General features: G+C 41.2%; 1 protein-coding gene across 2 annotated transcripts in view; it reads left to right on the forward strand.

The window, feature by feature from the left end:
• The window catches only part of gpr158a (G protein-coupled receptor 158a), a 114,294-nt gene that overhangs the window by 36,001 nt on the left and 50,354 nt on the right, over nucleotides 1-27,939 (forward strand). For both annotated transcript variants that reach the window (XM_047811694.1, XM_047811695.1), the window contains exons 3-5: nucleotides 9,299-9,401; nucleotides 14,932-15,134; nucleotides 19,365-19,433. In XM_047811694.1, the coding sequence (XP_047667650.1) occupies nucleotides 9,299-9,401; nucleotides 14,932-15,134; nucleotides 19,365-19,433 (375 nt within the window). The remainder of the gene's footprint in view (nucleotides 1-9,298; nucleotides 9,402-14,931; nucleotides 15,135-19,364; nucleotides 19,434-27,939) is intronic.

Below are 27,939 nucleotides of genomic sequence, written 5' to 3' on the forward strand. Positions count from 1 at the left end.
GGTGATGAGAATAGCACAAGTGCTGCATCTGTTATGACCAAATTTTCTCTGTATAAAGAACTAAGTGTCGATATCGATCTTGATCTTGTCCTTTAAAAAGATCGAGTACATCATCATTTAAGCTTTACTTGGATAGATCAGTGGTTAAGATTCTGCCTAATCACTAGATAGTTAGAGCAAATCCCAGGGTTGCTAATATCCTGCTGTTCATTCTAATCTTTTTTTGGGGGGGTAGGGGGGGGCAAAATCCAATGTTTGACATATGTACAAATCTAAATGATATCCACGAGTTCAGCTTTATTTTATTTTACAGCTCTTCAGCAGATCTTGATTATCGCCTTCTCTGTAAGCCATGTTTCATTTCATCAGTAAGTAACTGCATTTATGTCCACTTTATCTATTCCTGTGATACGAGCGACAAACCTCCTGTGTTCATCACAATCATGAACCGATGTAACACTTAAAAGGAGACGAGATATCTCATCTCAGCGTTTGTCGCTCGGGTCTTCGTTAAGCTGTAGCCTCCGGCACTTTCTCGAAACCGGCTCGGTCGTTGCTCCGGTGCTGATTTTACATTCACAACATTTTGAAGATTTATGCACAAAACTGCTGCTTCTGCCTCCGCATTTATACTTGGATTCAACTGCATCGTTTCACTGAGGAGAAAATCAAACATGCCAATTTTCCACTGGGTTCAGCTCATTTGCTGTTCTGGCTTTAATAAATGGACTAAATTAATATTACTTATCTGAGTGTTAGCCGTAAATTCACTCGGTGACAGTCGTTATTTTAGAGCGAAGGAGATTTACTTAGGCTTAGTGGTTAGCACGTTCGCCTCATGCCTTCAGGGTTGGGGGATCGATTCCTGCCTCCGCCTTGTGTGTGTGGAGTTTGCATGTTCTCCCCGTGCCTCGGGGGTTTCCTCCGGGTACTCCGGTTTCCTCCCCCGGTCCAAAGACATGCATGGTAGGTTGATTGGCATCTCTGGAAAATTGTCCGTAGTGTGTGAGTGTGTGAGTGAATGAGAGTGTGTGTGTGCCCTGTGATGGGTTGGCACTCCGTCCAGGGTGTATCCTGCCTCGATGCCCGATGACGCCTGAGATAGGCACAGGCTCCCCGTGACCCTAGAAGTTCGGATAAGCGGTAGATAATGAATGAATGAGAGAGAGATTTACTTAAATCAGAAATTGAAATGTAGTTCAGTTGTGTTTGGTTAATTACTTCTGATCAGTCGCTTCAGGGTTTTACCATTTTGTCATGCAACGTGTCATGATTTTTTTCACTCCCCAATGTTCAGCTTGTACAGCATTTAATATATATTTTTTATTAATCACCACAGATTTTCTTCAGAGTTTCTCTCCACTGATATCTCTTTTCCACCTTATCTATATTTCCCACTCCTTCTCTCTCACTTCTCACTTTTTTCCCCTATCCATCTATTTTTCTTTCTCACCCTTTCACTCTCTCTCTCTCTCTCTCTCTCTCTCTCTCTCTCTCTCTCTCTCTCTCTCTCTCTACCTTCATACGCTCTATCTCAGTCCTGTGCTCATGCCTTCGTTCAGTTTTTGCCCTTTTGCCCCACTCTGACCCGTGGCCTGTCAGCTACATAAATCTCAAACCCTTTAGATCTTGGACTGCGTGGGAGAAAACTGCTGTGTGCGGTGCTATTTTTACCAAGGTGTTCAAAAGCGCCCTCCTGTTGTTCCAAATAACGCTTTGAAAGCAGATCTGCATCTCAGCCGTACAGTTTTGCTCTCCCAGCAGCATGGTAGGCCCGTTCGTCTAACGTACGCTTCATCTGGGGCTTCAAACAGGAAGTGTAATGTATCTGCGACGTATCGAAGAAGCACTAGTTCAAGAAATGTTAATTAGAACGTTATTTTTAGGACGGAATCTATAACCAAACATTGAGTTGAAGTAAACGGAAGGGGATGAGTTTCACAGTGGCCTCATGTTAGACATATCATTCTAACATTAGTATAGACCAAAGAGACAGGAAGGGGATTAGCTCTTGAATGATATAATCCAAGCTGGGCAGTTGAGGGTTAAAGGTTAAAGGTACAGGTAGACATCAGGACTGTCATTCCATGTCATGAAAGTCAGGAAAAGAATTGATAAAAGTTTGCATTTTACTTTCTTCTCAGTAAGGTTACATTTGTTAACCTGAGTGTAGTGGTGCATTGATTCATTCATCAGAAACTGCTTTATCCTTTTTATGGCGGATTAAATGACTCATTTGTTTATATTTTTAGAACTAGATTGAAGTTCATCAGAAAATTTTACAGGCAGCTGCAAGCAATAGTGACTGTGGGCGTGTGTGGGATTGGTCAAAACTTTCGGAAAGTGTGGGTGAGGATGGACAAACTTTTTGTAGATGTGGGCAGGATTATAGTCAAAGTTTCTGGAAGAGTTTGCAGGATTAGATGAGATTTCAGGAGGACTAGGTGAGATTAGACAAATTTGTGGGTGTGGGTGAGATTACACAGATTGAAGGTGTGGGTGAGATTAGACAAATTTTGTGAAGGTGTGGGTGAGATTACACAGATTGAAGGTGTGGGTGAGATTAGACGAATTTTGTGAAGGTGTGGGTGAGATTACACAGATTGAAGGTGTGGGTGAGATTAGACGAATTTTGTGAAGGTGTGGGTGAGATTACACAGATTGAAGGTGTGGGTGAGATTAGACAAATTTTGTGAAGGTGTGGGTGAGATTACACAGATTGAAGGTGTGGGTGAGATTAGACAAATTTTGTGAAGGTGTGGGTGAGATTAGACAAATTGAAGGTGTGGGTGAGATTAGACAAATTTGTGGGTGTGGGTGAGATTACACAGATTGAAGGTGTGGGTGAGATTAGACAGATTGAAGGTGTGCGTGAGATTACACAGATTGAAGGTGTGGGTGAGATTAGACAAATTTTGTGAAGGTGTGGGTGAGATTACACAGATTGAAGGTGTGGGTGAGATTAGACAAATTTTGTGAAGGTGTGGGTGAGATTACACAGATTGAAGGTGTGGGTGAGATTAGACAAATTTTGTGAAGGTGTGGGTGAGATTACACAGATTGAAGGTGTGGGTGAGATTAGACAAATTTTGTGAAGGTGTGGGTGAGATTAGACAAATTGAAGGTGTGGGTGAGATTAGACAAATTTTGTGAAGGTGTGGGTGAGATTAGACAAATTGAAGGTGTGGGTGAGATTAGACAAATTTGTGGGTGTGGGTGAGATTACACAGATTGAAGGTGTGGGTGAGATTAGACAGATTGAAGGTGTGCGTGAGATTACACAGATTGAAGGTGTGGGTGAGATTAGACAAATTTTGTGAAGGTGTGGGTGAGATTACACAGATTGAAGGTGTGGGTGAGATTAGACAAATTTTGTGAAGGTGTGGGTGAGATTAGACAAATTGAAGGTGTGGGTGAGATTAGACAAATTGAAGGTGTGGGTGAGATTAGACAAATTTGTGGGTGTGGGTGAGATTACACAGATTGAAGGTGTGGGTGAGATTAGACAAATTTTGTGAAGGTGTGGGTGAGATTACACAGATTGAAGGTGTGGGTGAGATTAGACAAATTTGTGGGTGTGGGTGAGATTACACAGATTGAAGGTGTGGGTGAGATTAGACAGATTGAAGGTGTGCGTGAGATTACACAGATTGAAGGTGTGGGTGAGATTACACAGATTGAAGGTGTGGGTGAGATTAGACAAATTTTGTGAAGGTGTGGGTGAGATTACACAGATTGAAGGTGTGGGTGAGATTAGACAAATATTGTGAAGGAGTGGGTGAGATTAGACAAATTTTGTGAAGGAGTGGGTGAGATTACACAAATATTGTGAAGGAGTGGTCCGGATTAGACTTAAGCCCTATTCGGACGGGATTAGTTCTACGTGGGGACGTGGGGGTAAAGTAATTATTACCAGAGCTTCTCTGTGATTTTAGTCCCGTCCGAATGTGCCATCTCGGTAATCATTATGGACAATGTCAGTAAAGATTACGGCGACTTTTACCTTCTTTAAAATGGTACGGAAAAATTACCTCAGGTAATACAAATCCCATCCGAATAGACTGGCTGTAAATATGTACGGTAAAATTCTGTCATTTCCTGTTTAAAAGTAGTTTTTGCCCCGTTTTGCAAGCATGGAGGCGCTTGAAACAGGAAGCAACGTCATACACACATGACGACAAGGAGGTTACTGTGGTGCATAAAGCGAGTTACCCCTCACACTTCTGCTAGTTTTACTGAGATGTCTTGTCCCGTGCGAATTGGCCAATTAATATTACAGACATCCTGAGGTAAAATTACATTACTCCACGTCCCCACGTAGAACTAATCTCGTCCGAATAGTGCTTTAGCTTCTGCGGAACTGAAAGGAATGAGGCAAATTTTTGTAGAAGTAGGATTATTCCAACTTTCTGAAAAAGTGGGTAGGATTAGTATAACATTCTAATGGAGTGGGTGGGATTGGTCACATTTTCTGAGGGTGTCGGATGGATCGGTGAAGCTTTCTAAAGAAATGGGTGGGTTTGGTCTAACTTTCTGAAGGTGAGATTAGAAAGCCTTTGTGAAGGAGTTGGTTGGATTAGACAAACTTTGTGAAGAAGTTTGTTGGATTGGTCAGACTTAATAAAGTGGAGTGGGTGGGATTAGTCAGGCTTTTTTAACAGTGGGTGTGATATAAGTATTTGAAGAAATGTAATTTTAAACCCCAGTCCTTTGCACACTAGTTAATAAAGGGCTTGCTTAGTGGCTCAACAGTCCTGTGACTTGGATTTTCTACAGATTTGTAATCCTAATATTTGTTTATTTGATCTTTTCTAGGGCTGTGGCATACCTATTCAGTTTATTACACAGCTCTTCTTTTGCATTTTGCATGTATGTCACAGTAGACAGACCTACTACAGGCAGAGTTAAAGGACATTGTCCGGTAGGTTTATTATTTAGCCTCTTTGTCCTGATTTTGAAACATGCCCCATGGTTTGTCCTTTCTCTCTCATGTCGAAACTGAGTGGATTACAAGAGGCAAGATTTTGAGCTGCAGAATCCATCCTGTATCCCTTCAGATGTTGGAAATTTTGTCAGCTGGGAAATTGTAGGAAGTCGGCACCATCTGTGTTGTCCTCACTCATGTCCTGCCTTTTACCAGACATCAGAGATACCACAGAAAGCTTGACTCTATATGACTATTAGTCTAAAGAGAGCTATCCAGAAGTGTAGCTATAGAAAGGAATTACAGTCTTTAACCCCCTGAAAGATGGCGAAAACACATAATGGGCAATTGTTTATAAGTTTAGAACGTATCACTTTACGAAGCAAACTAAACTAAAGCATCTTAAAATTTTATGCCTTCAAGATATTATAAATATCAAGATTATTATTTTTAATTATTTCACTCTTTCAAGCCATCACTGTTGTTATTTGGATTTTGGATCCCACATCCACCAACCTGCCACTGCCGGGCCCTTGAGCAAGGCCCTTAACCCTCAAGTGCTCAGTTGTATAAAATGAGATAAAATGTATGTTGCTCTGGATAAGGCCGTCTGCCAAACCCTATAGATTCATTCATTCATTTTCTACCGCTTTTATCCGAACTACTTCGGGTCACGGGGAGCCTGTGCCTATCTCAGGCGTCATCGGGCATCGAGGCAGGATACACCCTGGACGGAGTGCCAACCCATCACAGGGCACACACACACACTCTCATTCACTCACACACTCACACACTACGGACAATTTTCCAGAGATGCCAATCAACCTACCATGCATGTCTTTGGACCGGGGGAGGAAACCGGAGTACCCGGAGGAAACCCCCGAGGCACGGGGAGAACATGCAAACTCCACACACACAAGGCGGAGGCGGGAACTGAACCCCAACCCTGGAGTTGTGAGGCCAACGTGCTAACCCCAAATGCTATAAATTTAAACGTAATTAAATTTACATTCATTTGAACTAATAAACTGGTATTTCAGGATGTTTTGTACTTTGACTTGACCTTTGACGTTGTTATTTGAAACCGAATCATATGGTGTCCCATTATGTAGATTGAGAATCTTGTTATTTCAAGATAATGTCATTATATCAGGTCCTCATCTATAAGTACGTAACGTTTATTACAGAACTTGCCAGTACAATCCGCTGCCTAGAGAAACATCTAGATAAGATGTCTGTAGAACTCTTTAAATAGGTAATCACTGCGAGGTCTTCAATTAGAACGATCAGCCACTTATGACTTTTTAAAACATTCAGATTGTTCGATGGTGATTAGTTTCACAAACACCGGATCTCATTTCCTACTTTTACATAATGCCTCCAGCTTAAAAATGCCCAAATGAATTCCCAGCTCACAGCAGCAGCATCTATCTGTCACGGTGCATTAACCAGAGCACAAACACAAATTTTTAAGCTAATAAAGTAATCTTCCCCCAAATTAATAGGAATCTTTTAAAACAGCTCTTAATTAATACGGAGTTCAGTCTAGAGACCCGCCGAACGGTTCGCAATCTCGTCTCCTTTCTGCATGCGAAGAGAAAGTAGATTGTTAACTTACAAACTCTAAAAGCAGGGCTGTTCTCCCAGGATGGTCTGGAACTTCACCTAAATGGCGAGCTGTTGTTCCAGAAGAACTCAGAGACGTATGAAGAGTGCCAGGAATAGCCTCTTCTTCTTAAAAGTTTCCCTTTTTTGAAAGTTTGTTCTCTGTGAGCCTCATAGAGTTTTCTCCTTCATTAAAGCAAACCTTCAGGGAGCGCTGGAGTGTGAGCTCTTAAATCGCTGATAGACACACTTACAAGATCTTCTTATTTTACTGGTATTACAAACAACAGAATAGAATGTAGAATCTCTGCCATCACATGAGGTTAGTTTCGTTTTTTATTATTTTTACGCTGTGCTTAATTCGTTTAGATGTGTGCTTATGAAGCTCTTTTTGCCCAGGGTTATGAAACTCTGAAGTAGAGCCCTGCGCGGGACTGTTTTTATAAACCCGTACCCGCCCGCTCCTGCTGAATTTCTGACCAGGACCGCCCGCGCCCGCAAGCTGCGTGTTCCACTCCCACCCGCACCCGCAATGTTTGTTTTTTCTTGAGAGCTTGTGAAAATTTTGATTGCATACAAATGATCAGACTAATTATTAGTTCAGGCTAAAGTCCGGAATAACAGAATTAAACATGATTGCATTTAAATAAGATAAATTAATACTAATGCTAATACTAATCTTCTTCTCAACGTCATGTGTTGACTCCATTCTTATTATTAGGCTACACGCCGAATCCGACGGGTCCCGCGGATCTCCCGCTAAATTTTCTGACCGCCCACTACCACCCGGGGCAAAGGTGGAACCGCCCGCTCCCATGAGATTTGCGTTGGGTCCCGCGGAGCCCAATCCCAATGCAGCCCTCTACTCTGAAGATTTCACAGTGTTAACTCCACACGGCGGTGCTGAAACGATGTACGGTGTGAAACGATGCACCGTTAGAACGTTAGTCTCGTCGCTTAGCAACAGAAACCTGATCAGAAAGTGAGCAGCGCCTCTGTGCTTCATATCAGGTGAAAACCAGGACGTAGAGACACTGAACAAAAACGGCTCGGTAGATACAGTCAGGAGACAAAACACTGAACATCACAGAAGTGTGTGGTGTAGAGAGGGGGAAATACGTCACGCTGAGAAATTAACGTAATGGAGCATTTTGGATGATAAGCAACCTGCAGTGGGTCCAGTGAAGGTGGTAACTGGGTCTTGATGTTCCTCATGACAAGCTTCTCAAAGCATTTCATTACAATGGGTGTGAGTGCAACAGGATGACAGTCGTTGAGGCAGGACACCGTAGACGTCTTTGGCACTGGAACGATGGTGGTTGTCTTGAGGCACGTAGGGACAACGGCGCTGCTAATAGAAATGTTGAAGATGTCAGTAAAGACATCCACTAGCTGTTCTGCACATTCCCTGAGCAATATACCAGGAATGTTGTCTGGTCCAGGGGACTTCTGTGGGTTAATCTAGAGTTCTCCTCACATCAGCCAACATGGCTAAACAGAGTACCTGGTGGTTGTAGGGAAGGATGGTCTTCCTTGCCGCTACGTCGTTCTGCGCCTCAAACCGAGCGTAGAAGTTGTTCTTCAGCACATCCGGTAGAGAGGCGTCACTTGCACAGGCAGGTGAAATCCTCTAGTTCATGATCATGATTTAGTGTTAACTCTGGGAAAGATGGAGCAGTGTGAAACCTCTAACTACAGTATACTCTACAACCTAGGATTTTCTTTTCCAGGAGCCAGAGGAAATATTTCACGTGTGAAAATCCCTTTTGTTACCTACAATAATGACTTTTGTATCATATGAGATAATAATAATGTTATGCAACAGGCTACAATTTCCTGGTCCTGATGTTCTAGAAGAGTAATCAGTGAATTTACTGTTATCATAATAACAGCATGAAGTGTTTTTCTTTTCTCTTACAGCAAACTACATTTTTTTAAAACTTTTAATATTTAAAATATTGTGGAAAAAATGGGGGTCACGGTGGCTTAGTGGTTAGCACGATTGCTTTACACCTCCACGGTTGGGGGTCCGATTCCCACCTCTGCCTTGTGTGTGTGGAGTTTGCATGTTCTCCCCGTGCCTCGGGGGTTTCCTCCTGGTACTCCGGTTTCCTCCCCCGGTCCAAAGACATGCATGGTAGGTTGGCATCTCTGGAAAATTGTCCGTAGTGTGTGAGTGTGTGAGTGAATGAGAGTGTGTGTGTGCTCTGCGATGGGTTGGCACTCCGTCCAGGGTGTATCCTGCCTCGATGCCCGATTACGCCTGAGATAGGCACAGGCTCCTCGTGACCCGAGGTAGTTCGGATAAGCGGTAGAAGATGAATGAATGAATGAATGATTGTGGAAAAACCATATTGAACTAATAGACCCATCAGGATTAATTCCCTATTATCGAGGGTTATAGTGGTTATCTAGAAGGTTATCATGAACCAGAGAAAAACCTTACGATGTCACACGCTTACTTTCTTTTTATATTTTTCTATATTCCTGTAATGCTACTTTGTGAAGATGTTCATTGTTAAAAGTGTTATACAAGTAAAATGAATTACCACTGATTCCTCCAGATATGATCTCTGTATAAATCTGTGCTTGATCTTGTAATGGTGAGAGTTCCTCTGCTGATTTATGCCTGAAACAATGCTAACACGCTCCATGGGGACGTGCTGGGAGGTTGAACGGTCTTCTTTAGTGTTCATTTTGTTTTGATCAGGCAGCATGTGTGATTATGTTCACATCCTTAACTTCGTCTGTCTTCTGTTTGTCTACTAGTGCCTCCCCATCCCGGGTCAAGGCTTCGTCCTGGACAAATACAAATGCCAGTGTAAGAGAGGCTTCTTCCAGCCCAGCAGAGTAGCCATCAACGGCATCAAGAGTAAGTCCACTTTAATCTGATAAACACATTCATCTGAAGCGATTTTACACAAATGATTATTAAATTGCAATCTCCTCCAAAATATCACGTCGTTTGTTTTATTTTACTTCAATATCCACGAACGTACAGTAAAGTCGTGTAATCCTGGAGGGACTGAATAAAAAATGGAGGAACAAAAACAAAAATCAAAACTAACATGTAGCCAATGAGCAGAAAGGGGCGGGTCTTGTCAATATGGGCGGAGAGAGTGTTCAGTGCGCATGTGTGACATTAGCAGAAAGCGGTTTTAACATCGACATGGAGGATAAAAACAAAGAAAGAAAGCAAAGAAAGACTTACGATAAGGACAAGAAGTAGGACGTGTTAATATAGGATCAGCTTTCCAGCGCTGGAGAGAACTGAAGGAGCAGGAAGTTGGCCACATATTCACAGGTTGGAGTTTCCCGAGTCAATAACTCCTGAGCTAAACGCTGTTACTACACAAATAACACCTCTTTTCTATCGTAGTAATGTAGAGAGGCAGCTACAACCACGTTTTGTGTAGTAACAGCGTTTAGCTCAGGAGTTATCGACTCGGGAAACTCCGACCTGTGAATATGTGGCCGACTTTACTTAAGACGCCGAGGCGCTTTTTTCCTTCTCGATAGGTGAGTAACGTTGGTTTTGCTTTGTTACACAGAACTAATATATGCCTTTGTCCTTTACATGATGATGCTTGTGTGTCATTTTTGCTTGTTTGTTTATCTACAATCGTATTGTTCTTCCCTTCAGCTATGATAAAGACACGTTTCTTTCCGTTAGTCGTCTGGGTTACGTACGTATGTGTGGGCGGAGCTATCAATACAGGGGTGAGATTAGGGATGTGTTTGTTTTGGTGATTTTATATGTCAACATTGGCTTTCAATAATCAGAGACCCCACCTTTAATGTCTTATTAATAACACACAGGTGAAGCCACTCAATCGTTACCTGCTCGTTTTCTGTTCCTTTCTCTTTGTCTTGTAAAATCCCCCAAATTAACAATTTCATACACAGGAAGTGTTACATTTCTGGTCAGGGTCTCAGTGGATCAGAGGTTCCATTGATTCACTGTATTAACTCTAAAACTGCTAAATTATGTAATAAGATGCTCAGATTTCTGAGAGGAAAATCCCCAAAAGATGCTTTATATGCAAAGTGATGCAGAAAGATAAAAGAAGGATAAGCTGGAAAGGAAATGGGCCACTCTGACAAATGGTGGCTTAGAAGTTAGGCAGTGATTTCTAGTTTCAAATAAAACAACCTACATCACTCTTAGTGAAAGATTTAGGATGCAGTGATGGTTTAAAGGCTTTAGAGGTGTTTATAGGACCAGCCTGACAGAATGGTGTTATTCTTGGACTTTCATGAAAACTCTCGCTTTTGCTCTGTGCTTTTGCTCTGTTCTTTTCTTCGCGCACCAGACGGACTTTACTAAAAATACCTATCCTCATCACCCGACTGAAATAAGAAGACTGCTGCTATAGAGAGCCTTTCTGCTATAGAGACTGCTGCTATAAACAGTCACACAGAATTTCTAATAATCTAATGTAACAATAAATGCATAAAAGCTCATTGTATGTCATTTTATCCCAAAGAGGAAAAAGATAGGCTCTAATGCTATCAGTCATTCATTTTCTACCGCTTATCTGAACTACCTCGGGTCACGGGGGGCCTGTGCCTATCTCAGGCGTCATCGGGCATCGAGGCAGGATACACCCTGGACAGAGTGCCAACCCATCACAGGGCACAAACACACTCTCATTCACTCACACACTATGGACAATTTTCCAGAGATGCCAATCAACCTACCATGCATGTCTTTGGACCGCGGGAGGAAACCGGAGTACCCGGAGGAAACCCCCGAGGCACGGGGAGAACATGCAAACTCCACACACACAAGGCGGAGGCGGGAATCGAACCCCCAACCCTGGAGGTGTGAGGCGAACGTGCTACCCACTAATCCATCGTGCCCCTCTACTCTAATGTTCTCAGAATTATAAAATTATTATTATAAAATGACCCTACCATAGATTATAACAGTCTATAACAGTCTGATAGCCAGCGTATCAATCTGTTTCTTGTTAAATTAATTAAATTACTGCTAGGAAAATAATTTAAATCACTTAAATGAAGCAGATGATCTATGATATGATTTGAAATATAAACCAAAGTATAAATGAAATATAATTTAATATATAAGCAGTAATATATTACCTTAATTCTTTAGGTGAACAAACACTCGGAGCTTCTCAGAGAGCAGAAATGGGGTTGATATCAACATTTACTCTGAACGTACAAACATCTGTGTGGAGAAAAAAACAACCTGAACATTTCTTTGAATATTTCACCTCTGGTATTGTAGAGAAGAACAGAAATAGTGATGAAACTCTACACATTCTTAAAGTCCTGAGTGTCCACTTTCATATGAGCTTCATATTAACACCACTGTGGAGTGAGACGTGAGGAAGACGTTCAATTGTCAGGATCCAAACCGGACTTTTGGCCACGTGCATTTGTTTGTTTTGTGTCACGTGACTGCCCCGCCCTTGTTTACTCCTCCCCGTCTCTGCACACCTGTTCCTCATGTGATAATTGTCTTGTGTATCGAACCGTGCCACGTTGTTTATGGCAGCGCCGAATCTTCGTCTTTTGTCTTGTCCCTTGTCGAGTCCTTGTCCCTGTTTTGTGTTTTTTAAGTTAATAAATCTGTTTATTTTAGCTATCCTGCGTTTGGGACTGTTTTTATCCCCGCATCGCTGACATTCAATCATCCCTATGGATCCAATATAGGAAACAAATTTGATCTGAAAGCATTTAAGTGAATAAAGACATGCTTATAACATTTTAATTTACAACATAGATTCATTTAATATCGTAGAGACACATGTTTTAAGACGTGTTACAGTACTTCCTGTTCTCAAATGTACTAAAGCATAGAAAAATAATTGTTTATTCACCAGGATCTCCTTATTTATTTATTTATTTATTTATTTATTTATTTATTTATTTATTTATTTATTTATTTATTTATTTATTTTTAAAGAACAAAAAACAAACAAACAAACAAACAAAAAGAATAAAAAACTGAGGACCTTCTCATGTCTGGGAATTTGACAAAACTCTTACATGTCCTGACACCTATAACTTCTTTCCTGTGTATTTTACTTACCGTCACTATAGAAACAATAACTAGTTATTGACGCACATTGCTACAAAATTATTGTTTGTTTTTTTACAACTTCTGACCAATCAAATGTAAGAATTCAAGAGAAAAAGGATATGCTAGGTTTTTATCTACCGCTGGAGAAAGGAGAACGGAGACAGAAAGACGAAAGGTGGAGAGAAGAACGAATGACTGCAAGCTAAATTATTTAAATGGAGTAAAAATAATGCTTTTAGGGCAAATGTTCAGGAACTCCCAAATATAGATTGAGTAGTTTTTTATTTCAATTTAAAACTTTTCTTTGAGGGAAAACTGTTTCACCACTTTATTAATAAATATCTTCTAAAACCATCACATCTGAGCTTCTTGTGTATACTCGGGTTCCTATTTCAATAATAATAGGAATCATTTTCATGCAAAGAAAATCACAAAAAAGATTTTACAATATGATACAACCAAGCGATGGAAAAGACAAATTTTAGCTTAATAACTGTAAAACCAAAACCAAATTTTTAGCACAAAGTATCTTTATGTAGGAAATAGGGTTCTTTTTTGTCACTATTGAACTCTAGAACCTTTTTGGTGTAAAGTGTTATTTGGAGCTAGGTTAAAAAAAGACAAGTGTAATGCTCATGGCTTTTTATGAACCTACATTAGCATCTAAACGCGGCGAATCCAACGTGTACTTGAGCTCCGTATCATTAACACAGAAAAAAGTTAGCCTACCTACTATCATGGGTGCTGATAACTGATCATATTGCGGTAAAGTAAAAGTGTATTAAACATTAGTAAACTTAAGGTACATTATCAAATGCGCTAACAGTAGCCCCGCCCACAGCTCCTGACGCGAGCGGTTCTTAAGTCTAGACCAGCAACGTTTTGGTGCTACTTAAGAACCACTTTTCCTGGTTCGGAGTCGGTGCTTTGGAGGTCGAAACAGAAAGAACTGGTTCTAAATTAGGCTCCGAACCTGCACTCAAACTGCCTCGGTGGAAAAGGGGCACCAGTGATGTCATAGAAGAACCAATTTTTGGTTCCCTAGGGAACCTTTAGGTAAAAGGTTCTGGAAAACACATTTACATTTACATTATTTAGCAGACACCCTTATCCAGAGTGACTTACAACTAAGCAACTTAAGGACCTTGCTCAGGGGTCCAGCAGTGGCAGCTTGGTGGACCTTCCGATCAGTAGCCCAACACCTTAACCACTGAGCTACCACATCCCACCACTTTTTTCTTGGTGCCATACTCTCTTCTTGGTTCTTGGTGTCTAGACTGAAATTGTCTATGATTCAGTGAAGAACCTTTATGTTTCCATTGCTCAAAAAGTTCTTTGTATTGAAAAAAGGTTCATCTGTCTATAAAAATATTCGTTGTGCCACAAAGAAAAAGAAGCATTTACTAAAAAAGTTCTTTGGTGCCCCTTTTCCACCGAGGCAGTTTGAGTGCTGGTTCGGAGCCTAATTTAGAACCAGTTCTTTTTCGACAGTAAAAGTGGTTCTTAAGTAGCACCAAAATGTTGCTGGTCTAGACTTAAGAACCGCTTGTGTCAGGAGCTGTGGGCGGGGCTACCATTAGCGCTTTTGATAATGTACCTTAAGTACAGTATACTAATGTTTAATACACTTTTACTTTACAATATGATCTGTTATCAGCACACATGATAGTATGTAGCTACATGCTAAGGCTAACTTTTTTCTGTGTTAATGATAAAATAATGTACTTATGCAATGTACTTTCTCGATTACAACCTCTGTTTATACAGATTAAACGGAGCTGCACGTACACATTGGATTTTAATGTAGGTTCACAAAGCCATGAGCATTAACAGTAAAGCAACATCCGCCATTGTTGTTGTGTTTGTGTTTGTCGCTTCTGCGCTAACGTTGCTGTGTAACGTGACACGTATACAGTGACGTCAGACTCGGCTCTGTGATGCTCTCTAACCGATGGAAAGGCAAACCGGATCTTAGAAGGTTCGACAGTGGAACCAACTCTGTACCAGCACTAGTGCTAGCTCTGAACCAGCACCTGGTTCTTTCCGGTGGAAAAGGGTGGTACAAGTAACCAAAACATTGGAGCTGCTATGGCATTGCAATATTGAAAATATTGTCAATAGAAACGATTCACAGAATTTAAAGATAAACCATCCACTCTGACAAAACCTTTATCTTTAATAGTAGAAGAGCAACTTAACCAGTAAGTTAAGAGGTTAAAAAATGTTTCCACATTGTTTATTAAAACAGTTTATTTGAAAGAATCTATTGTATATCCTCCAGCTTCACCTCTGAAGAACATCTCTCTACTGTGAGTAGTGTGAGATTTATTTTTTTTCTTCTTCTCTCCAGGGAAGGCCGTGAGTTCCCGTGACCCTGCGGGCTCTAGCGTGTGTCTGCCCTGTGAGGAGGGATGTATAAACTGTAAGGACGATACACCGTGTGTGGCTCACGGTGAAGGATATCTCCGTATCGCCGTGCTGATCCTCCAGGCCATCTGCATGCTGCTGGACTTCATCAGCATGGTGCTGATTTACCACTTCCGCAGGAACAAGGTACCGCTATGATTAACGTCATGTCACTGAAATACACTAACAAAATAACCGAGTTCATACAAGCGGGAGATCTTTTCAGGTTTTTATTTGACCTACGATATAAAACCCATCAGTAAAACACCACTGGTCATTTCTTCATAAGCTTTAACATCGGATGAAAAAGGAGGTTGTGACGTGAACACGTGTCTAAACGTTCCTACAGACGATGTGGAGGACATTATAGGTGATGATGCTGAACAGGAAAACTCATCTCCTACTGCAGCCTGGTTGTGTTTCTACTAATAACAAACTCTTCAAACTCCTCCAACTGCAACTGTTCATTCCTTCAGCTTCATCCCCAACAAGAGCAGAGTGGATCCTGATCAGGGAAGATGGCTTTAAATAAAGACTGAGAGAGTTGAAAGCTTAGTGCTGATGCTGAAGTCATGTGACCGTGCTGGAGTTCCTTTACAGCATTAGAAACCTCAGCTTTTTACTTCTGCTCATTGTGTAAAGGCTTCAACCTTCAGAACAGTTGGTTCTTCTAAAGCAACACTCTGCAAACCCCTTTGTTCCTCCTGGCATCTTTGTTTTTAATAATGTATCCTGGTAATAGAACCTTGTCTGGAACAATGGGTTTATCTAGAACCCTTGGATAAACTTGGAAATCCTCAATTACTCTAAAAAGACACAACAATCTGGGATTCGAAGAACTCCATCTGGTTCTTTTCAGGGAATTCTTCAAAATGGTTCTACAAAGCATCATTTTATGGTTCCATAGACTAAAAAAAAATGCCAGAAAGATCCAAAAAGGAGTATTAGCAACAATGGAAAAGAACGAACCATTTTTGGTTCCCAAAGAACCTTTTGATAAATGGTTGCTTTTCTTAGACCCTCTTTTCTTAGTGCTGTAAAGATCTTTTTTTTACAGTCTAAAGAACCTTTTTCCACTAAAGAAAACCTTTTGTGTAATGGAAATGTTCCAACGTTCTCCCCGTGAATCAGGGGTTTCCTCCGGGTACTCCGGTTTCCTCCCCCGGTCCAAAGACATGCATGGTAGGTTGATTGGCTTCTCTGGAAAAATTGTCCGTAGTGTGTGAGTGTGTGAGTGAATGAGAGTGTGTGTGTGCCCTGCGATGGGTTGGCACTCCGTCCAGGGTGTATCCTGCATCGATGCCCGATGACGCCTGAGATAGGCACAGGCTCCCCGTGACCCGAGAAGTTCGGATAAGCGGTAGAAAATGAAGGAATGAATGAATGAATGAATGAATGAATGAATGAATGAATGAAATGTTCCAGGGATGTTGAAAGTTCTTCATAGGACCATCCAACCTTAAGACAAAGAACATTTAATAAAGTGTGTTTCTGAGTCAAATGACAGAACCATTGTAACTTTTATATAGAAACATTCCCTTTAAACGTGTACACCGTAGGTTTCTTGTAAATTTTCTCCAGAGTGTAGCAGAGCAGATCAGGAACAGCAACACGCAGCGCAGTTATCAATGCCGGTCAGCAGCTCCTGTAACGATTCCCATCGATTTGGTGTGACCTTTCAGTGCATTAGACCATAAAAATCTGAGCAGCTTTAATATTTGATGAGTAGCTTCGTGTGCGTTTGCTGATTATGTTGTTTAGTTTAATAGCCCTGTGAGTTTACAGTGTGTATTTTTTGCTCATGCGTTCACATGCAGTCCTGTAGTGGCCCACTCCAGTTTACGGTCGGTTCTACGTGGAACGCATGGCTTTGTCATCATGAGATGGGGATCGAGGATAAGACTGCTCACACAGAGAAAAATAAGATGACAAGATTCTGTGGAGAAAGACGATCAGATAGACAGAGATGTTACCGACCCAGTAGATATCAGGACTGGATAGTGATGCTGAATTGAACGGTGCATGTAGTGGAGTGATTTTTTTGCTGAGATGAAAAACATGCCGCTATAAGTTTAGTATATAAAGGTAAAAAAATAAAAAATCCTGAGTTGTTCATTTGGTCCTCTGCTGATTAGTTATACACAGAATCTGTTAGTGTAAAGCTGCAGAGACAAAGAGAAGCTTTGCTTTGGTGTAATACATGAAAATGAAACCTTTTTCCTTTTTTGGGTCACTTTAACTACTTAAACATCAACCATAATATTATAAGGACATCTTAAGGAAGAAGATAGAGAGAAAGAAGAAAGAGAGGAGAGAAGAGGAGAGAGAGAGAGAAGAGAGAGAGGAGAAGAGAGAGAGAGAGAGAGAGTGAGGAGAGAGAGAGAGGAGAGAGGTGATAGAGGAGAGAGAAGATAGAGGAGAGAGAGAGAGAGAGAGAGAGAGAGAGAGAGAGAGAGAGAGAGAGAGATAGAGTATAATATAACATCAGAGAGTCAGAATATAGCGACAGTTCTACTCGAGCTCGCTCTCGCTACTCAGCAAGCTAGCTCCTCAACATTCTCTCTCTCTCTCTCTCCCTCACTCTCTCACTCACATTCTCTCTCTCTCTCTCTCTCTCTCTCTCTCTCTCTCTCTCTCAGCTGTCATGTGTTCATATATACACCGCTTTAGGATCGTTTGACTGATATAATACTGATGTTTTTTTTTTTCAATATGTTCACAAACCAAAAGTTGATCTGTTTTACCTGCTTTTCTGAAGTTCTCTTGGGAAATATTTCATTGTTAAAAACTCATCCAGCCAACTCGCAGTGCCTTATAAAAGTATCAGTAGACACCGATCATGTATCTACACCATCCTTCTGTATGTGTTGAACACAGAATGAGTGTTTTCCTAAACATCAGTGTTTAGATCTACCGTATTCTTCACTACCCCAATCCCGGATGATGAAGACATGAAGTCTGGGTGAATAGAACAGCGTTCAGATTGAGCGTTTTTTTTGTTTTGTTTTTCCTTTTCTACTCTTTAATGTAGTCACTGCTTTTGGGGCAGGTATTGGTTGTTTGATTGCAGAATGCCTGGCAGGTCTTCGATACCTGTTACCGATGAAAAGCCTTATTTTTATTTTCCTCCCTGTGCCTTTACAACTAATGCATGCATTGAATGTTAGAAGGATAGCTTTTTTCCTCCCTCTGTCTGAAATAGGCCGTAATCTGGAGTCGAGTGCTCAGCGGTTATTTTTGGCGCTATTTTTTCATGAAACACGGCTGTGCGTGGAGAAAATCTATTCACATGCATCACTGCTTGCCCTCCAGTCGCTTCTGCTCAATCATATTATTCGGGAGCTCTCGCATAAAAGAGTACGTCTTATTCACAGAGAAGGCATTAGCCTGTGGGGCGTACATTAGCGGTCTGTAAGGAGTAGTAAAGAAGAAATGCGCTTTAACTGTATGGCGAATAGGAGGATATCGAAAGCTCGGTTCTGAGATGTCATGGTTTGAAGCTTTATTTAATGAAGATGTATTGAACGGAGTTCAGTCCGATCTCAGAGTCAGATCTAGAAGTGTAAAGGACTATACAATTGTTTGGATTCGAAACATATGTATTGAATATGAATGTACATGCTTAAGGCTCTGGGTTGTTGATTTGGACTGTTGGGGTACAAGCCCTAGCACTGCCAAGCTGCCAATATTGGGCAATTGAGAAAGGTTTCTAACCCTTGCCTGTGCCTATCTCAGGCGTCATCGGGCATCGAGGCAGGATACACCCTGGACGGAGTGCCAACCCATCACAGGGCACACACACACACTCTTATTCACTCACACACTCACACACTACGGACAATTTTCCAGAGATGCCAATCAACCTACCATGCATGTCTTTGGACCGGGGGAGGAAACCGGAGTACCCGGAGGAAACCCCCGAGGCACGGGGAGAACATGCAAACTCCACACACACACAAGGCGGAGGTGGGAATCGAACCCCCAACCCTGGAGGTGTGAGGCGAACGTGCTAACCACTAAGCCACCGTGCCCCCAGAGATGTTCTCATTGTTGTGTATTTTGTAAGCTGTAATTTACTGTAATGGATCTACTATAGAAGAAAACGATGAAGATTTTACAACCACAAGCTTCATCGTTGTCCCTTGGAAGTATCCATCACATGCTTTAACCCTGGTACACATGCTCATATTGTCTTCAATGTTCATGTTACAATGCTTCAGTGCAATGACCATGTTCCTATTTCTGCAATTTCTTTTCAGCTCTGATTTCCACACCATTGTAATCGAGGTCTTGCCTTCAATACATCTCCTGGAAAAGACAGAGAATAAATGAATCTCAAATGAGTCATACGTTTCCTGTCAACCTTTTATCTTTCAGAGCATCAGGGCTTCAGGACTGGTTCTGCTGGAAGCCATCTTGTTTGGAGCTCTTCTTCTCTACTTTCCTGTAAGTCTCCCGTTCATTAACTTTTTTGCTTTGGTTGGAGTTAATATAATTCATTCACTGCGAATGTGATGCATAAGCATGGAATTTGGGTCAATCATAAGCTGTGCTGAAATCATAACTTTGAATGTAGGAAATAATTAAGAGGAAAAACTCCTTCTCACCTCCATTAGCAAGGATGGTGGATATCTCATGTTCTGCATCACTATGAGATAATATCACGGATAGGAATTACATCATTATCTGATACAGTTTCAGACTGTGTTTGGATGGTAATTGTCTCATTATCTCCTGGATTATAAGATAAGTGAGGCACACTGAATATTTGAGTGTATATTTGATTAACTATTTAACTAAATTAACTATTTGAGATAATAGGAGAATATACGTCATTGTATTTATCTCTTAGACTACTAAAGTATGAGATGATGCTAAATGGTAATGATCTAAAAGTATAATAAATTAGTTGGTGAAAATAATTTCATGCTGTGTATTGTATTGTGAGATAAGTTTATGCTGAGTTATCTCATAATCCAGGGAACATGAAAGATCTCAGAGTCTCCTTAAGTATAAACAGTAAATGCACAATAGTGTGATAATTTATGAAGATGTAAGGTGATGTAGTTTTCACATGGTCTGCTGAACTAAGAGATAATGGTAGAAGTAATGCTATGAGATAAATGGTGGACAGTCATTATCTCATGGTCTGTTAAGTATATCGTAGTTTGTTCAAGTATGAGATAATTGGTGGACAGTAGTTATCTTGTAATCTGCCAAAGTACAAGATAACACTGAGAGTGCTAAATAACACTCAGCTAATGTGTGAGTTTGTAAGCTGTTGTTAATTATATTGTAGTTTGTTAACGTATAAGATAATTGGTGGACAGTTATTATCTCATGGGCTCTTATTTTGATCATGAGATCATGTTGGACAATAACTAAGAGTCTGAGTATGGATGTGATTATAAGCTGGTGTAATTTCAGCATAATGTATTAAAAGATGAGATAACTGGTAGCCGGTATTTATCTCTGTCTAAACTTAGTCTTCTATTGTAGGATGATATAAGGTGGTGTACTTAATTTCATCATTTGTTAAACCGTATGATAGTCTATGGGTTTTATTTACTATTTCATAATTTTTCAAATCTTTATCTATGAGATAATGGAGGGATTGTGATTATTTACAAGATAACAAGCATGACGGCAATGATATGATCTAGTGAGCAATAAAGGGGTGACAATAATTAATAATTATGTCTGGTGTGGTAATACAGGGATGGTTATTATCTTTTATGTTGGATGTTATTATGTTTTATAAATATGAGATAATAATAGTGATGCTGCTGCTACAGTAGAGAAATTCTGTATGCTTGATAAAATGATTTATTCCTGTTATTCCACAACAATTTGCCAACCATTTCAACTAAAGAATCTAATAATGAAGGAAAACTTGCAGTTTTTTATCCATTTATAATTGACTTTTAAACAGAAACCTAAACACACCTAAACACACCAGCTACAAAGCGCTGGTACTGGAGACTCCTTAAAACCGCGTTAGCGATTACGGTTATCTTTGTTACTGTAAATAACTTGTTTTTAATCTGTCCGTTGTTCGTCGTGCATTATGGAAATGTCCATCATACAAGTCCATGTCCAAGTTGTTACTATACTGGAAACAATAACATACCTGTTTTAGTAGAACCTGTGATTTGCTTTTCAAACAGAAATGCGGTCAGAGCAGCTGCTGTTACAGTACCACTGTGGTATAAGATGTGCTCAGGACACAGTATGAAAGCTAGTAGTATAGAGTCTCATCTTCCACCCCAGGAACATAGTGGAGAACCGAGCTCAGGGTTCTTTTGTGTTCCCTCTGCAGACTAATTCTGTTGTCCACTTTAGCGCTTATCCCCAGGTGACCTTCTTCGTTACAGCGAGTCAAAACACAGACAGTGATCCGTTGAGGCAAAAATGACTCACCGACTCTACTCTAAGTGCCCGTCAGTGGAACATATCATGATTCCGAGATCCAGCGTTAAGCCGAGATCCGAGATATTCTCAATTAAGCAGCAAATTCTGCGATTCTTAAAAGCTTCAGTGTCACACAGTAGTGCGATAGAAGAAAGTAATTAGGTGAGGGAATGTCTGTAAGTTTGATGTGGACCTTTTTATAATACGGCATGTCTATAAATATTACCATGTCGCTTATTTCTTGTATGCAAAGCAACACGAGAAAAGCCGGGGATTGTCTCGTTTGGATTCAGGCTGCTTTAGTGAGGTCTTGTTTGCATTGAGGCGTATATCTGTGTACGAGGCCAGAGGCAAGATGTCTTACATGTTCATGGGCCAATAGATATGCATACTCAAAGCCCATCACAGAGAGAGAGCGAGAGAGAGAGAGAGAGAGAGAGAGAGAGAGAGATGGGGAGGAGGCTTTTCCTGTCTACTCATGCTCCATGACTTCCAGTCTATAAATAGCATTCGACAGCACGCTCCCTCGCTCCTTCTGAATCCCTCTCTATCCATGTCTCTGTACATCTTTATATATCTCCAATTCTTTCTCTTTCTGCTTTAAATAATTTCAAACTCTCCATTACGAATAGAAGAATAATACATTTCTCTCCTCTTTATTCTGCCCTTCTGCTCCTAGTGTCATCTGTTATAATATCACTCCTCCTGGCATCTGCAATGAAACAGGGTGCTGTGGTGTGTGTGTGTGTGTGTGTGTGTGTGTGTGTGTGTGTGTGTAAACTAAATCACACGCACAACACACGGCATGCTAATTTTCATTAAGAGCGACAGAGAGAGAGAGTCTGAGTGTTTGTGTGTGTGTGTGTGTGAGTGTGAGTGTGTGTGCGTGTGTGTGCGTGTGTGTGTGCGTGTGTGTGTGAGTGTGTGAGTGTGTGTGTGTTTGTGTGTGTGTGTGTGAGTGTGTGTGTGTGTGTGTGTGTGAGTGTGAGTGTGTGTGTGTGTGTGTGTGTGTGTGTGTGAATGTGTGTGTATGTCTGTGTGAGTGTGTGTGTGTGAGTGTGTGTGTGTGTGTGTCTTCTTCCCTTGAGCACTGGCTGTAAATGTTTCTCTCTAGCGTAAACACAAACCTCTTGTATGTGGGTTTCTCAGAACGAGTTGTTTACAACCTTTTACTTGTTTTTAGTCCTTAAGTTCATTGTTAAAGTGCAATAACTAATGGAGGTTTATTTAGTGTTCGACAAACTGAAAATTAAACAGTCCTGCTCAAACTCTGTGCCATCTTAAATGAATTGAATTTTAATGGATCTATAGACATATTGAATACATCATTGATGGGGTGATCCAGAGTCACTGTTAACACAGTGAAGTTAGTTATGGCCTCAGCACGGCAGTCCACGAACTCCTCACCACAAACCACAAACTTTGCAAACTCCATTCCATAATCCACAAACTCATTGAACTCCGTTCCATAATCCACAAACTCCATTCTATAATCCACAAACTTCATGTCACAAACCACAAACTCCATTCCATAATCCACAAACTCAATGAAGTCCATTCCATAATCCACAAATTCCATTCCATAATCCACAAACTCCATTCCATAATCCACAAACTCCATTCCATAATCCACAAACTCCATTCCATAAACCACAAACTCATTGAACTCCGTTCCATAATCCACAAACTCAATGAACTGCGTTCCATAATCCACAAACTCCATTCTATAATCCACAAACTTCATGTCACAATCCACAAACTCCATTCCATAATCCACAAACTCAATGAACTCCGTTCCATAATCCACAAACTCCATTCTATAATCCACAAACGTCATGTCACAATCCACAAATTCCATTCCATAGTCCACAAACTCCATTCCATAATCCACAAACTCATTGAACTCCGTTCCATAATGCACAAACTCCATTCTATAATCCACAAACTTCATGTCACAATCCACAAACTCCATTCCATAATCCACAAACTCAATGAAGTCCATTACATAATCCACAAATTCCATTCCATAATCCACAAACTCCATTCTATAATCCACAAACTCCATTCCATAATCCACAAACTCCATTCCATAATCCACAAACTCCATTCCATTATCCACAAACTCCATTCCATAATCCACAAACTCCATTCCATAAACCACAAACTCATTGAACTCCGTTCCATAATCCACAAACTCCATTCTATAATCCACAAACTTCATTTCACAATCCACAAACTCCACTCCATAATCCACAAACTCCATTCCATAATCCACAAACTCAATGAACTGCGTTCCATAATCCACAAACTCCATTCTATAATCCACAAACTTCATGTCTCAATCCACAAACTCCATTCCATAATCCACAAACTCCATTCCATAATCCACAAACTTCATGTCACAATCCAAAAACTCCATTCCATAATCCAAAAACTCAATGAACTCCGTTCCATAATCCACAAACTCCCTGCCATAATCCATGAACTCCACACCACAATCCATGAACATCACTTCTCAGTGTTCACTGTGGCCTTCAAACATGGTTGCCATGGACTACACTCCCCAGAGCACACAGACAAGCACACACTCCCTTCCTCGTTCACGGTCCCCCACCTACCGGTTACACACATACACACACCTCACAGACTTTAACCGTTTTGTCCAGTACGTTGCCACTCAAATCGCTGGCGTTCTGCGTGTGAAGCATCATTATTATTGTGTGTGAAGCACACTGATACTGGAGACTCCTTCGTCGAATGTTAAAGAAACATCTCTTTACACAAAACTTCACCATGTCCATGATTACACACTGCATTGTACAGTTCATGTTCCTGTGTACATGCTGTTACTATGGAAACGATAATTAAAACTCAGCTATAATTGTGAAAGTCCTGAAATGAGTTCTAGCTCACAGTATGTTATAGCGGCTAGAGTATCTTTCTCTAACGAGCTTCTCTTTTTTTCCTTCTTTGTTGAAGTTAGTTAGACAAAAAAAGCAACTCTAGAAAAAACTCCTTTCTCCTGAAGACTTGTCAGGGAAAAAAAAAGCAACCAGAATAAATAAAGATGTCTAAACCCTAATACATGCCTAATGGGTTTCGCCACGTCACTACAGACTCCTCCTCTTCTTATTACTTCAGTTTCACAAACTCCAGTCTGTGTGTGTGTGTGTGTGTGTGTGTGTGTGTGTGTGTGTGTGTGTGTGTGTGTAAGGTAAGTGCCGAATTTCTTCCCCAGCACTTCTCCTTCTGGTGACCTCCTTGTCCTGCCCCATCCTCAGTAGCACTACTCATCAGGAGGTTAATGAGAAACAGTGTGGTTCAATTCTAAAGTGCCTCCACCGACCCTGAACGACATGCTGCCCTTTTTTTTTTTTGTTTGTTTCTGTTCAGCTTGCATTTCAGCTGCTTTCGTCTCTCTCTGTTTTTAAGTGGATTAGAGAACTCCCGTAGATCTGCGGTCTGTCTGACCAAAACTTCTGCTCTGATTGCATTCCATATGTTAGCGAGGACTCAGCAGGGCTCCTGGGTGTGAATCTCGGCATGGCAGACTGACGTTAGGAGAGAGAGAGAGAGAGAGAGAGAGAGAGAGAGAGAGAGAGAAGGTTGTTTGTACACACACACACACACACACACACACACACACACACACACACACACACACACACACACACACACACACAATGTGTGTATTTATGCTTTTTTCCAATAATCGCGTCTGGAACAGGAAGCCTGGTCAAACACCCCAGTAAACCCAGTCATCATGAACAGATCCATAATGATCCACAAACAGGCACACGAAGGTCAGGAGCAGAAAATAACGAACACGACGAGATACAACGTTACATCCAATTCCTGTTGCTATAAATAGAATCTAAAAATAAATCGTTGCACATTTCCACAGAGATCACATTATACACCTCTAAAAGTTTTACATTTTCTTGTCAGTTTTTTTCTTGTACTAGAACATCACCTTTAAAGTTAAACATTTCCTTAAAACCTGAAATTAAAAATAAAATGCTAACAAAGAACTTTTTCCCTTCGGTTTCAGTTGTTAGTATTATGACGTATTATAATAACAAGACAAATTCGAAACAAATCGATTTTATTTCTATAGCGCTTTTAACAACAGACGTTGCAGTGCAGCTGTAAGAAAAAACTGACAAAGTGAAAAACATAATATTAATCATTTTTTTATTCATTCATTCATTCATTTTCTACCGCTTATCTGAACTTCTCCGAACATGCAAACTCCACACACACAAAGCGGAGGCGGAAATCAAATCCCCAACCCAGCACAGGCTCCCCGTGACCCGAGGTAGTTTGGATAAGCGGTAGAAAATGAATGAATGAATGAATTTTCAGGCTATAGTAATACATTAAACAATAAGGTAAAAGATAAAAGCAGACTCTGTGTTTAATGCACAGACCTTTAGTTCCCGTTTAATGCCTGCTACGGCTGAACGATCCTCTGTGGCGTTGTAGACAATCAGTTTTCATTTAAATTGTAAAAAAAAAAAAATAGAAGTAGAACATTCAGATTTTGGGAGCAGGACACTCTCACTCACTCACTCACTCACTCACTCACTCACTCACTCACTCACTCACTCATTTTCTACCACTTATCCGAACTACCTCGGGTCACGGGGAGCCTGTGCCTATCTCAGGCGTCGTCGGGCATCGAGGCAGGATACACCCTGGACGGAGTGCCAACCCATCGCAGGGCACACACAAACTCTCATTCACTCACACACTCACACACTACGGACAATTTTCCAGAGATGCCAATCAACCTACCCTGCATGTCTTTGGACCGGTGAAAGAAACTGGAGTACCCGGAGGAAACCCCCGAGGCACGGGGAGAACATGCAAACTCCACACACATAAGGCGGAGGCGGGAATCGAACCCTGGAGGTGTGAGGCGAATGTGCTAACCACTAAGCCACCGTGCCCCCCAAGTGCAGAGTAAAATAATATAATTCCATACATGATTTAGACACTGGGGATGTTTAGCGCTTGCGTACCTACTATATACACTAAATTGCTACTGCATCAGTGCACATACACACAGACATTCAGCACGTCGGTCCTATCTCTATTAACCTGAAGCACCTTTATGTGTGTGTGCCATCTCAATGGAGCATGTGAAGACAGAAATGGGATCTATATGCTGTTCTTACGGCAAGTTCTCGGGACTCTACCGAGACCAAAATGCATGTAATTTACACCAAGCTGAACCCAGGAGACAAAAGTCATTCCTGCACAATTTACTGCCACTAAGTGCTAACACACACACACAGAGATAGCGTGTTACAAAGTGTAATAGACTTGTGGAAAAACACTATAAGATAGCAACGAGTGAGTGTGGTGTCAGTGACGTTATTGTGACAGCCAGCATCCCAGTGCTGCGTTTTCACATTTTCACTTCATCACCTTGAAGATTAATGTTGGCGCTGTCTGAAAACGGTTTGATCATTTGATCCGAGTGACTCACTCTCTGTTGTGTTTTTTATTTATTTATTTATTTATTTTTATTTGTTTATTTTTGTTTGAAGCAGAAAGAAGTGGAATCGCTATTAATCTTTTGACGTGACCTTTCGTAGATCGGTCTACGTTATCTCTTGACGTCACTGCCTGCTCGCAAGACCCTTTTTATTCTTCCTGTCATTTCATGTTTTCCTTAAATGCGAAAGAAGCCCTGTGGTCATCAGGCATACAGATGACTGCGTTGACTTTGTTTCGTGAAAAAGATCTACGGCTGAACGAGCTGAGTGGTCTTTGATCTCACAATCGTGCCTGGCGATTTTGATTTTGGAGGAAATGGTCACGATGCCGTGTGTAATCGAGCGACCCTGCTGATAACCACAATGGCTTTCATCTGTCTGCAAGCTCTATAAGCATCCATGCAGCAGAGAGCTCTTATAAGCCTTGGCTGTTTTTCCTTGGAGTCTTTAATAATGTACTGTGTACCTATCCTAAGAGCTGATTGACGAAACTCAAGTAGACCCGGGACTGAGCGTGTTCTGGATAATGGACACTGGCTGGAATAATTAGTTTGTGTTCATTCTATCTGACAGGAAAGCTGTGGTTCCTCAGATAGCCACTCTTTACCACAGTGATGAGCAGAAAAGCATCTCACAGGCTTGAGATGGAACTGCTACAGTACAACAACAGAAGACCCCATTAGTTTCATTTACTACTACACGCCTATGGTGTTTGACTAGCGAAGTTCAAATCCCAGGTCCAGCAAGCTGCCATTGCTGGGCCCCTGAGCAAGGCCCTTAACCCTCCATTGCTCAGTGAAAGTGATGTGACATACGGCTAGGTACGGTGACCCATACTCAGAATTTGTTCTCTGCATTTAATCCATCCAAAGTGCAAACACACAGCAGTGAACACACACCCGGAGCAGTGGGCAGCCATTTATTCTATAGTGCCCGGGGAGCAGTTGGGGGGGTTCGGTGCCTTGCTCAAGGGCACCTCAGTCGTGGCCAGCCCGAGACTCGAACCCACAACGTTAGAGTTAGGAGTCAGACTCGTT

This window comes from Tachysurus fulvidraco, chromosome 3 (genome assembly GCF_022655615.1).
Source record: "Tachysurus fulvidraco isolate hzauxx_2018 chromosome 3, HZAU_PFXX_2.0, whole genome shotgun sequence".
Taxonomy (NCBI): Eukaryota; Metazoa; Chordata; class Actinopteri; order Siluriformes; family Bagridae; genus Tachysurus; species Tachysurus fulvidraco.